Raw genomic sequence first — 13,001 nt, 5'->3', positions numbered from 1 at the left:
ACTACTGATCAGGCCTGTGCATAAAATCAGAGTCCTGCGAGGTCAAAGGGACCCTGAGCAAGAGCCCTGCATCTAATGATTGTTAATGTTTCTTATTTGAAATTTGTATTTGACAGATATAAAAGATTTCTGCCAAGAGACAAAAGGTGATTTGAAGAATGTCTTTATTTGGCATTTTTATCTAATAAATATATATATATGTTAGGATGTAGACTGCTAATATTCATCCCACCACATGGGGCGCTGGTTGACCATATGTGTGCGTTTGTGCGTTTAATATCGTCACCGGGTCTGCCTTTTCGTCTTGTCGTGTTTGTTGCGGATAGACATGTGTATATCACAACACTAATGACATAGATCAAATAATACATTTTAATATAGATAAATATATATAACAATATATTGTGACATAAATGTAATGGTCGCTGTGTATTTTTGTCAAGACTTTTTCACATATTTTGTTTTTTTGTGTGTGTGTATCACGTGACTTCCGACTGAGTGGTGTGTACTAATCGAACGCACCCTCCTCCGTTCAATGACAGAAATGACTACCACGGAAGTGGGTGAGTAGACTCATAAATGAATCCTTCAGACTATGTTTCCTTCATATAAAACGGCAGCATTTACGCCATTTTATCGCAGTTTGTTCGTGTATGTTTAACATGTGCAGCAGCCGTAGCATGTGCCTTTTAGTGGAAGGAGGCGGCTGGTTTTCTTGAGGTTTTGATCCCCTGAAGCTAACTGCTAGCTAGCCTCCCTTTATATTAACTTAGCAACGTGCAAGTGCATCTGCTGTTTTTAATTCTACAATTAAATACAACATTATAGTTCTTCACTAGCAGACTGAGTCACCTTACTTACACTAACTGGCCATTAGTAACCTAACTACAGATGTTTTCATGTTAAAGCTTGTCACCTTATATCCAAATTAGCTTACCATGATGTTGTATGGATAAGTGCAGGATCTAACTCAGTGAATTCTAGATTAAAGAGGCTGGTGTAACAGTCACACTTTAATAACAATGTGCAGTGTGGTGCCATAAGAGGTGTTTGAGTGTCAGTGTGTAAAATAATGACATAAGTTTTTGATGGTGCAAATCTACAGTAATGACATCTCGGTGTATTTAATACAAATCAATTACATCCCTATTGATTTAGGTAATTGCCCACAGTGGCCAATACAACTTGATACAATTGTAAACTGCTATTTCCAGTTCATTCAGAAAATTGCCAACATGCAAGTTTTCATACATATGTAAACAACAATTATAACAAGTACACAAAATAATGATAAGAATGATAACAGAAAAATGGTATAACACAAGATGTGTGTAATATCAGTAGTTATACAAACAGTAGTAATACAGTGCCACACATAATAGTAATAATAATAATAGGTGATATAGTCCAAAAAATGTTTTGGACTATTCTGTATCTACTTTTGCTTCTCTGTGAAGGAAGGGAGGTGTTACAGCAACAGTAACTATCATTAAAATGCCATTTTAAAATGTCATTCGACATAACTTAAGCTATAGTAAATCAATAAGTTGATCTTTCTTTGACTACTCTGGCAATAGATTAAGCGTTTTAGACATTTTAAATGCTAAATATTTACTGAGGTATGTTTTCGGTTACTGTTACTGTTTTACCGTTTTATAGAATAAACAAATTCAAGAAATTCAAGAATGCCATCATTAGATTAATGCAAATAATTGTACTGTAGATATTATGGCATATCTAGACAACAACACTAATACCTTATGCTCATTTTCCGTCTTTGTGTGCTTCTCAGAGCGTAGACGAGGCCAGCTTGCTGCTCTGTCCATAGCAGCAGTGGTCATCATAGTGGGAGTCCCTCTGTGGTGGAGAACAACTGAAACGTACCGCGCCTGGTTACCCGTCAGCCAGATAAACGAGTTGGCTAAGCTGCAGGTTTGTTTCTGCTCCTCTACCTTATAACTTGTGTTGTTTTTATCTCCTATGTGTTATACGTGTACCTTTTTTTTTGCATTTGGCAGCTGCAGTTAAGCACTGATGTGGAAGTTGTGTTTGCGCGTGGAACGGTGACACCAGAACAGCAGAAGAAAGTCCCACTTACGCAAACACAGGACGATGAACACACAGTAGATGGTAATTTATTAATGCTGTCTGTAATTTTACAGTTACAAAAAAAAAGATGACTGCAGAGTAATAATTATATCTAATTATTTTGTTTTCAGAGGACACAGTGTTGAGGTACAGGTATGAGACAAGGTATCGCACAGCTACAGTCATGGAGGAGGATGCCTTAAATCAGCTGACAGCCGCAGGTAAGATGTTGTAGGCTCTTCAGATGCAAATGTTTCGTTTTTCAGTGAGACTACAGGTACTAGTTTATCTTTGTCTTTCTTGTTCTTTTTTAGAGGCAGATCTGTCCCTACACACTCTCAGTGAGAGTCCATGTGGGTCTTTGGTTGTATATGTGATCCCAGAGTCATCTTCACTGCTGCCTCAGGTTAGACTTAGTTACATGTATCTGTAGAAGGAACTTAAAGCAAAACATTTTTTGGCTCAAATACTCAACAGCAGTCTATACTTTTATGTCTGTCAGGATGTGGAAGTATATATTGGTCAAAGACGGACAGCCTTGCTGCGTATTGGTGCCCAGATGAGAGTGGGAAGGACAATAGAGCAATTGCTGGCTCATCTGGAGCCTCGGCTCAAGCAGGTGCTGCAGGTGATGTCTTTTAGCCACACCGACATCACTGCTGCCCTCAGCGACAGAGTTCGTCTTAGCCCTGACAACAGGGAGAGCAAGGCTGACAGTATGAGAGCCTTTAAATCCAGCCCAGGTTAGTATTTGTTTTCAGTACAGCCACAAAGCAGATCAGTCGGTATATCCTTCAACTTTGAACACATTTTTTGCCTATTCTTGTCTTCTGTTCAGGTTATGAGATTACATTCAGTCTACTGAACCCAGACCCAAAGTCTCACCGGCTACACTGGGACATAGAGGGTGCTGTGCAGACCTACATCCAACCTTTGATTACAAAACTGGCTCCAGTGGCAAACTTTAGCATCGACTCTCAGGTAGTGTGTTTGCATATGTTGTCAGTGGTCACATCGCAATGACAAACTAGTCAGCTACTGTATTTTCATGTACATATTCTTCTTGTAGACTTTATACTATGCTATGCTTGGTGTGAACCCACGCTTTGACGGCAGCCGCAATGCCTACACACTCAATACTGACAGCCTTGCACATGTCATCAACCCTGTGGAGGCTAGACTTGGTAAAAGAAAATGCACACACACTGAATGTTTGCTAAAATGAGAAACATAAGTTGTTATATGTAATGTATTTTTTGCATTTGATTTCAAGGCTCGAATGCTGCATCCTCCAACCCGGTGCTGAATTTTTTGCTGTATGTCCCAGATGTTCACCGTTCACCTCTTTACATTCAAGACTACAAAAAACAAGAAGTGCCCTCTAATGCGTTTCACTCTCCACGGTGGGGAGGAATCATGGTGAGATGAGGCCATACTGGGTAACAGCTGTCTAAATGTGATGAGTTGTTATAGCTCACTATTAAGTGCATCTTGTTGGCCATATAAGAGATGAGATTTTAAACACAGTCATATGTTATGCTGCGTACTAATTCAACTCAAATGTTTTTATCAGGTTTATAATGTTAATAGTTTTTACGGACCAGACGCTGTATTTCCTGTTGACATCAACATCGACATGGCCAAAGTCATGGGAGTCTTCCTCGCACAGCTTCGGTAAATGGACACTTGGAGCACAACAGCTAACTCTTTTCCTGCAAACACACTATAACCTTTCTGTACGTTGTCCTGTCAGACTTTTGCTGGGTGTGCAGCCATCTTCCTCGCCTCCTGGCTTCCTGGTGGAACCGTGCGGCAGTACTGGACTAGCTGACTGGGAGCTGGACCGCCTCATGTGGAGTCGAAGCGTGGAAAATATTGCCACAGCAGCCACCACCATCACCTCATTGGCACAGCTATTGGACCAGATAGGCAACATTGTTATCAATGACAACATTGCTCAACAGGTACTATGCACACTGATCGATTATTTCTGGAAATACTGCTTTGAACCTCTCTTTTCCTCTAATTTGAAATGTTTTCCTACGGGACACGTTTCCTGCTCTGAAGTCCATTCTTTGTGTAAATGGGCATACTGGACAACAATTGGTCTCCAAACTTGTTTTGTACAAAATTCAATTTAGTTCAGTTTTATTTGTATAGCCCCAATTCATAACAGAAGTTATATCAACACACTTTACAGTGCAAGGTTTAAGACCTTACAGAGTATAATTATACAAAAAATTATATAGAAAACCCAACAATCCCATTTGAGCAAGCTTTAGGCAACAGTGGAGAGGAAAAACTCCCTTTAGAGGAAGAAACCTCGAGCAGAACCAGGCTCATAGTGGGCGGCCATCTGCCTTGACCGGTTCGGGTGACATTTACATACAAAACCATGTTTGTATGTAAATGTATTAAACTAGGTTAAACTAGAGAAGCACTCTGTACTGAGGCATGTCTGTTCTGAGAGACTGATGTAATATTTGACATACTTGCCTCTGGTCTACATGTCAAACTTGTTCAGCAATACAAATTGCTCCAGTGTTGTGCTGACTGGCAGCAGTCTCCCCCAGGTAACAGAAGAAAATTGAATTTCAAAAATTATTTTATTGAGAAGAGGTGCAGTCGGCGTCTCCTGTGAAGTCAAACATGTTAATTACTAGTTTTTCTTGCACCGGATGTATCATACCTGGAATTGTAATTTCTGTCTCTCAGGTGTCCAGTGCCGTTACATCTCTGCAACTAGCTGTGGCTGAGTTGGAGGCTGGAAACCTTGGTTTTGCTCTGCAGTATAGTAAAGAGGCCATCTTGGCATCAGAGAGAGCATTTTTCGACCCTTCGCTGCTCCACCTCCTCTACTTCCCTGATGACCAGAAGTTTGCTATCTACATACCACTCTTCCTGCCAATGTGTGTACCTATTCTGCTGTCACTGCTCAAAATTGTGTCTGAGGCAAGACAGAAACGCAGAGAAAAGCAAGCAAAAAAGGACTGAGAAACACTGAAAAGCACATGAGAAGAACAAGTGGTGAACATGAGATTTGAACATTAAAAACTAAAAAAACACACATTATGAATAAATACTTTTGTCAATGGCCCTGACATTTAGGTACAAAGGTGTAAATGAAGAAAGGTTTATTCGCAGAATGGATGTTTGGGGTTCAAGTCATGTATGATTTTTTCTTTTTTTTGTTCATTATAAGATTTGAATGAATTACACTGCACTGGTGAAAGCTTGAATGTAAATGTCGACAGGTTTTATATTTGAATTTCTCTTTTTATTCTAAGTTATTAACAAATAAAGACCGAGTTGTAACTCATGTTTTAGCTGAGTTGTTTTTTTATTGTATATTTTATTTTTTGATTTATTTATTTATATGTATAATATCATATACTTTATCATATACTTTGGTTTACTTTGAGTTTTAAAACTCCTTTATGAGCTAGAAAATAGTAGCAGTTTGCTAAAATAATAATAATTTTTCAATAACCACACATTAACCTTTTTTTATATTGTTTGTCTCACTACGCAAACTAAAACACCAGTATGTTGTCTTCTAACGCAATGCTACATCACAGTTCATACCAGAGTTACTAACCAATCTATGCCTTTTTCTGTATAGCTGTATTACTGTTATTTTTGTTAAAACACTTATAAATCTAACCACAGGCTCCATGTAGTTTAAATTCTGGATATGCCAAGTTATAGATAATCCATTTATTCTACAGATGAAGCCCATTTGATATGATTAAAAGCCCTGGACTCTGAGTCAGCAGATGTATTCTGGTTAAATCCTTGCTAGACATGCACATATACTGTAGGGTGTAACTTCCTCCTCCAGCAGGTGGCGCTGTGTGCTCCTTTAAAGCGCGCCACACCACTGAAGAAGACCGCGGTGTTGGCGGAAAGCTAAAGTCGCAGTTTGTAATGTTAAGCTGTTGTTAATCTGTTGTTAAACTGATTGTTCTGAAGTCCACATTGAAGGATTTCTGCTCCCGTAAAGACGTGGCGAAAGATTTAGGCTGTAATTGCTATATTTAGCTCAGTACCTAGGCGGTATTTTGTCGTTTGTTCGCCAGGAGCAGACCCGAGCTGCTTGCTAACTTCTATCTTTTTTTGTGTTAGCTCGTTTTGTGCTATCATGTCCGGTAGTGGTGTTATCCGAGGACCTTCAGGGAGCAACGACTGTCGTATATACGTGGGAAATCTCCCTCCTGATATCCGCTCGAAGGATGTTGAAGATCTGTTTTACAAATACGGATCCATTCGTGATATAGATTTGAAAAACCGAAGAGGAGGACCGCCGTTTGCCTTCGTGCAGTTCGAGGACCCGAGGTGAGCCTCAGCGACCGTGTCTCCGTGTTTTTAAGTTCAACCTGCAATAAATCCGCTTTTCAAGTTTATAATGTTCAGTCGATTGCGATTCTGTTGAAGCGCTTGTGACAACCTACCCTCATCGAAATCTTTTGTAGCTTAACCTGTTTTGCATTTGCCTTGAGGTCATTTAACAGCTAGTATTGACAAATGATGAAACGTTCAAATCAAATCTCAAGCAAATTCCCACACAGTGTCTAGCTCCAGTTATTGAGGGGTGTGGATATTATATGTTTGGAATGATTTGGGTTTCACAGGGATGCAGAAGATGCCGTTTATGGCCGAGATGGTTATGACTACGATGGCTACCGCCTGCGTGTTGAGTTTCCTAGAAGTGGTAGAGGAGGAGGAGGGGGTGGTGGAGCAACAGGACCCCCAAGAGGAAGGCATGGCCCCCCGTCCCGTCGCTCAGAAAACAGGGTTGTTGTGTCAGGTGAGTGATGCCTTTCTCTCTGGACATTGTTCTAATATTGTTACTTAAGTGTAAAGATGAATGTATGACTCTTACTCCACCTTCTTCTATCAGGTCTTCCCCCAAGTGGAAGCTGGCAGGACCTGAAGGATCACATGCGTGAGGCAGGTGATGTGTGTTATGCTGATGTGAACCGGGATGGTACCGGAGTGGTGGAGTTTGTGCGCAAAGAAGACATGACCTACGCTGTTCGTAAACTGGATAACACCAAGTTTCGCTCTCATGAGGTATGTAAAGGTCCACAGCTTCGGTCTACCTTCATAAGGAAGGGCTGTGCAACTAACTTGTATTTCACACTCTGAAATGAAGGAAGCAGAGTTTGCTTTAAAATAACTGGACAGTAAGTTAAGTCAAGAGAGGCTGTGTCATGTTACTTTGGATTATGATCCTGTCTATGTAGGAAATATTCATTCAAAAGTGTCACATAATGTTAATGTGTTTTCAACTTACTGGCCAAAGAGATACTCAGTTTTACTCATAATCAGAACTATATTTTTTTTCAATTTGCATAAGCATGTAAAAGAAGTCTTCATTAAACCTTTTCTGTTGTTCACAAGTTGAACCTAATAAGTGATCATTCTCAAAAATGTAGTTTCTTAGCCATCATGCTTCATGCAAAGGGAGGCATGTCCTTCTTCTGCCAGTTTCACATAGCAACTTAAATGTCAGTGCCTACCTCAACTCAGTTGATGCTTAATTTTGTGTGCGCATATGTGTCTTTAGGGAGAGACGGCCTACATTCGTGTAAAGACGGATGGTCCACGCAGCCCCAGCTATGGTCGCTCTCGTTCTCGCAGCCGCAGTCGAAGCAGGAGCAAGAGCGCATCCCGCAGCTACTCTCCTCGCCACAGCAGAGGGTCTCCACGTTACTCTCCCCGGCGATCTCGCTCTCGCACTTAAGACACACCTGACCTTAATTAAAGCTGTAGTGCACCTTGGAGATGGAAAGGAAAATCTTCACTTCGGTTACAATAACATCGCATAGCAAATCCTGTATACTCATCTCGAATCACCTCATGTTATGTGTTTACACTGCCATCTTGTATTTCTCCTTTGCCCCACACTTTTTTTTTTCTTTTTTTTTTGTGTCTGGCCTGGTCTGGTCTGTGGCTTTGTTTCACTGTTGCTTTCATTTTTCCCCTATTCCCTTCACATAAAAATAGTTTCTGCTAACCACTTCTCCCTCCTCTCTATACATTTAATCTGCTGTTTGTTTTTTTGTTGTGTGCTTTCCCTTTGTTTGTGAAGCTTTTACTTCTAAACATATGCTATTGTCCTTTGACCTCTTGTGTGTCTCTCTGTAGAATTCAGAGGAGCAGGATAGGATGGGAACAGAGGAAATATTAAGATAAACAGGAGGAGGAGGAGGAGGAATCAAATATGGCACCAATGGTATGATGGCTGTGCCTTGTCAAATATGAAATCTGCATTGTGATGCAGTTTTTTGTTTGTTTGTTTTTTTTTTAAACATTAAGTTGAGTGCAGTCGTTATATCTTTGCAGTAATAACATGATCTTGTATTTAGAGACGCAAAGCTTGTATTTTCTTTTTTTTTTTCTTTTCTCATTTCCTAGTATCCAAAGTAAGTCCTAGTGTTTTTGGATCGATCTTAGCTGGTGGCATTTTTTCCAAAGTAAATTCCCTCATAGATGCATTTGTTGACATTTTAAAGTACTTTGTGAAGGTGTGATTCTAACTTGCCTCCTTCTCTTTGGTTCTGCTGGCATTCTAAAGGTTTGGACTGGGATCATTGTCCCCCCATTCCGGAGCCGGAACAGGATTCAGGATCAGATTAGGATTAGGCGTCAGGATGGATACATGGAGCAGGAGCATGGGAGCATTTTACAGGGAGAGGATCCCGACCCCCGGCTCAGGCCACATAACTCCATCAAAGCGGAAATGTAGTAAAATATTCAAACCTAATTGGCTTACTCCTTATCAAAATAGCTTTTTCTATTTTATGTGGGACCGCAGAGACACATTTATTGATGACACCAAGATGAGCAATTATTTTTCAGTTTTTTGTTTTAAAAAAAAAAAAAAAAAAAATTATAATAATGAAGAGCAAAACTTGGATCAAAACCAGGAGGAGGGCTGGGAGGTGCAGGATGGATCTACACGCATAAGGAAAGTGGTAAATAGTGGGCATACGTTAACAGAGGTGGAGGTGGGGGGCAGAGGGAGGCCTGGGAGGTGATAAGTGAATGTTGTTGTAATGTGGTTTGTATCTTCTTCTTAGGTCAGTCTTTTCCACAGGATCAGATATCTCAAAGCTTTATTCTCTTTTAATAAAACCTTCAGTAACGAGCAAATGTTTGTTGTTCTTGCTCATATCTTTACTACCACCTTAGTTTGTGCACAGAAAAACGCTCGTTTCATTCAGATGTTAAGTCAGCATATATAATGCCATTTGTGGAGTCTAATAAATCGGGAATACACATAGTTTATTAAAGTTTTAAAAAAATATATGATTTCAATATATATTATGTCAGATATCTGAGTATCTTGATTTGATAATGGTAAATTACAGAATAGTAGAGAGGTTTTTATTTCAGTCATATATTTAATTCATCCATTTCTCAAAGATATAAAAACATGCTTTTTTTGACTCAAATGTTTGGGAGACCTTTCAACAACTGCTGGATAGTGTAGTGGTGAGATCGCCGTCCTCTATCCTAGAACCCTGCCTTTGACTTGTACCTTGCTTTTAGATAAAAGCCTCTGCCAAATGACTAAATATAAATGAAAACTAGCCTTGCACAATGCTTTGCCCACTTTGGTTTAAGTGAATGTGAAGTTCTGACCTTTACCACTACAAAATTAACACAGTTTTCAGTTTGGCTCCATTTTTATACCTAGACCACAAATCTAACAGCTAAAACCCACTAAACACTGATTTGATGGCACAATTTGACGTATGTACGTGCAACACAACGTGATGACGTTGCAAGCTACGTGCTCTGCTATTGGTTAATAAGTCTCGCCCATTGGACTACTTTCTTTAAAGCTCAACGGACTAAGTTAAAGAGCTGAATGGTCTCTTTAGCGTTCATGTCAATGTAATAAATGTTCAGTATTTAGTTAAGTACACCCATAAAAAGAGTTCTACGTCTATGTCGTCCACATCCCTAGCCTACTTCGTCCGCGGGGTTACTATTATCTTCACCTTTGTTTTGTGTTGGCGGTAAGATGTCCGGTGGAGGTGTGATCCGAGGACCAGCAGGGAGCAACGACTGTCGGGTATATGTGGGAAATATTCAAGAGACCCATATTGAAACTGTTGGTTCGTGTCAGGTTCTTAATTATATTTAAAGAATATCAGCCAATGTATTGTTACCATTTTTTAACACTCAAATAGCAGCAGAGAGTTCAATAGCAGAGAGAACACCTTTGTTTCAGCACCATGGAGAGAGACAGTGACTGACTCAACACACTTCATGTTTTCTTAACTGAATTAAAATCACTACATGTGTCTAAGTTATAACTTTGACATTTTAAAACACCCACACTTGTAGTAAATAGGGAAAAAAATAAATAATGTACCTCTCACCTTGCTTTCTCATGTAGTATGTGTCACTGTGACCTTGCAGGGATGCAGAAGATGCTGTTTATGGGCGTGATGGTTATGACTACGATGGCTACCGTCTGCATGTTGAGTTCCCTCAAAGTGGACGTGGAAGTGGTAGGGGAGGTGGCAGTGGAGCTTTAGGAAACGCAAGGGGAAGGTATGGTCCCCCATCCCGACGGGTGATTTGTTTCTCTCTCTGCACATTGTTCTAATATCTTTACCAAAGCACAGAGATAAATGAACAAGTCTTACGCCACCTTCTCCTATCAGGTCTTCCCCCAAGTGGAAGCTGGCAGGACCTGAAGGATCATATGCGTGAGACAGGTGATGTGTGTTATGTTGATGTGTACCAGGATGGCACCGGAGTGGTGGAGTTTGTACGCAAAGAAGACATGACCTATGCTGTCCGTAAACTGGATAACACCAAGTTTCGCTCTCATGAGGTAGGTCACAGTTAACTGTTAGTTTAAGGTAAGTGTTGAAGTGAAACATGGAGGAGGTCAAATGGAGAAAATGGACGTGAGGGTGAAAACAAGTGGACAGTAAGTAAAGGCCATTTGAAATATGTGTGCTTAAAATGTTGCTTTGTCATTATAATATGTAATTCTATCATACTGGATAATGCTTATCTGATGGTTTGTCACATTAATGAGTGCCTATTTGTTTTGTCATCTATGATTGACTATGTGTTCCTCATTAGAGGAGATGCATTTTTCTTGTTTTAAGCATAATAAGCAGCTGTTTTTTACCATTCCTGCTTTGTTTTTTTGTCTTTAGGGAGAAACAGCCTACATTCGTGTGAAGACGGATGGTCCTCGCAGCTCCAGCTTTGGCCATTCCCGCTCTCGCAGCCACAGTCGAAGCCGGGGCAATTTTTTTACTCTGAATGTACGCTTGAAAAAAGCAGCTTACCAACTGTTTCTTGTTAAATTGAAAATTTAGTTTTGCTATGCTAAAGCTGCTGTATTTGTGCATGATCCCATTGTGTTTTTAAAAACCAGTGGGGTTACTGAGCTTCTGTTAGTTTTTCTAAAACACAAAATCCTGTGTTGGGTCAGGACGGTATCAGTTAAATGTTTATAGTCTTCATATACTGCACACTACTTTCTCTTTGGATCTATTGGTTTCTGGTGTTTCTGCTTTTCCCCATCGACATTTAACTTACTCTCCAAAGAAATATCTAGAGATTTTTTCTGAGGTCCTTCACAGATGCATTTGTTGACATATTGTAAAGTACTTTGTAAAGGTGTGATTCTAACCTACCTCCTTCTCTTTAGTTCTGCTGGTATTCTTAAGGTTTGGACTGGGATCATTGTTCCCCCCATTCCGGAGCTGGATTCAGGATCAGATCAGGATTAGGATTGGGCATCAGGATGGATACATGGAGCAGGAGCATGGGAGCATTTTACCGGGAGAGGATCCCGATCCCCGGTCCTGTCCACAAAACCCCATCAAACTGGAAACATTGTAATAAAATATTCAAACTAAATTGGCTTTCAGACAGACATAAGAGAGTTTATTTTATGTGGGACCTCAGAGACGTGATCACTGATCGCATACTGATGGCATTCAGATTTAATTTTTATAAATTAAGAGGACTCTGTGATCAAAACCAGGAGGGCTGAGAGGTGCAGGATGGATCCACACACAAGGAGAGTGGTAAATAGTGGGTAAACATTAACATTAACAGGGGTGATGGGGAAATATAAACTTAATGTGTCTTTTTTTTTCCTTTTAGGTCAGTCATTTGCTGCAGAACATTAGGTTTGTTCTTGCTAAATATAATCTGCAATATGTTGAAGCATCATTTCTTCAATAAAAGATTTTATAGTTAATATTATTATTATTTATCATCTTTATGTTCTGTAGTAGAAATGTATTTTACAGTGGCCATATAAACTATTCCAGAGACCTGAAGGGTAAAACTACTGACAAGCTGAAAGGTTTAAACTTAATTTATGTTTATTATTATGGGTATTATTTTCATATACTACATAATGCTATTTGTAACTGTTAATTATAGCAATTCTAAAATTAAAATCTATCATGTCCGCATGTGTCAACTGTATTAAACTATTTGCTTTTTAAACGTGCTGTGATGGTCAGTGTACATGATAACTCTAAGCTTGTTTTTGTTTTGGCCATATACCAAAGCCTTGGCTCAGAGGTAATAGATATTTTGAAGTCACATTAAAAATAAAAAAATAATTGAATCTGTTGTCTGCCTGGATGAAAACGCAGAATTGGATTTCGACAGTATCCTCCTGCTGAATTAAAGAACAAACGGGAATTTAGGGAAACTATGAAGCGTAACATCTGAATTGCTTCTTCTGTCTCGCAATTCATGCGGATCGATAATATCGATCCAGCCGATCACCTGGATCAGTGACGCCCACAGCGTTAGGGGGGGGGGGGGGGGGGGGAGGGAGAAAACGGTGCATTGTGGGTGGAAATAAGATGCACACACTGCCCGCAAGTAAAAAACGCCGTCAGCAGGGT

General features: G+C 39.8%; 3 protein-coding genes across 4 annotated transcripts; all 3 read left to right on the top strand.

Annotated features, from left to right (window-relative positions):
- Positions 1-525: 525 nt before the first annotated feature.
- Positions 526-5,419, top strand: pigs (phosphatidylinositol glycan anchor biosynthesis, class S). Its single transcript, XM_026369832.2, has 12 exons — positions 526-563; positions 1,793-1,932; positions 2,019-2,130; positions 2,220-2,309; positions 2,403-2,494; positions 2,591-2,831; positions 2,927-3,069; positions 3,158-3,272; positions 3,362-3,507; positions 3,662-3,762; positions 3,842-4,052; positions 4,804-5,419. The coding sequence occupies exons 1-12, from the start codon at positions 536-538 to the stop codon at positions 5,080-5,082; spliced, it is 1,698 nt and encodes a 565-aa protein (XP_026225617.1). The 5' UTR covers positions 526-535; the 3' UTR covers positions 5,083-5,419.
- Positions 5,420-5,962: 543 nt separating this feature from the next.
- LOC113170507 (serine/arginine-rich splicing factor 1) lies at positions 5,963-9,242 on the top strand. Of its 2 annotated transcripts, XR_003299650.1 has the most exons (5): positions 5,963-6,423; positions 6,720-6,895; positions 6,989-7,161; positions 7,658-8,326; positions 8,669-9,242. XR_003299650.1 is itself a non-coding variant. In XM_026372618.1 (4 exons), exons 1-4 carry the CDS (start codon positions 6,230-6,232, stop codon positions 7,832-7,834), a joined length of 720 nt encoding a protein of 239 aa, XP_026228403.1. In that variant the 5' UTR covers positions 5,963-6,229; the 3' UTR covers positions 7,835-9,242. The 2 variants fall into 2 exon arrangements, 1 of the variants encoding a protein (XP_026228403.1); XM_026372618.1 differs by having other exon boundaries at positions 7,658-9,242.
- An 805-nt stretch (positions 9,243-10,047) lies between these two features.
- LOC113170996 (serine/arginine-rich splicing factor 1-like) lies at positions 10,048-12,681 on the top strand. The gene is made up of 5 exons (XM_026373346.1): positions 10,048-10,118; positions 10,525-10,616; positions 10,773-10,945; positions 11,280-11,390; positions 11,799-12,681. The coding sequence occupies exons 1-5, from the start codon at positions 10,048-10,050 to the stop codon at positions 11,859-11,861; spliced, it is 510 nt and encodes a 169-aa protein (XP_026229131.1). The 3' UTR covers positions 11,862-12,681.
- The last annotated feature ends 320 nt before the right edge of the window (positions 12,682-13,001 follow it).

Source organism: Anabas testudineus, chromosome 14 (genome assembly GCF_900324465.2).
Source record: "Anabas testudineus chromosome 14, fAnaTes1.2, whole genome shotgun sequence".
In the NCBI taxonomy this organism is placed as follows: Eukaryota; Metazoa; Chordata; class Actinopteri; order Anabantiformes; family Anabantidae; genus Anabas; species Anabas testudineus.
This window is presented reverse-complemented; position numbering and strand designations above follow the sequence as displayed.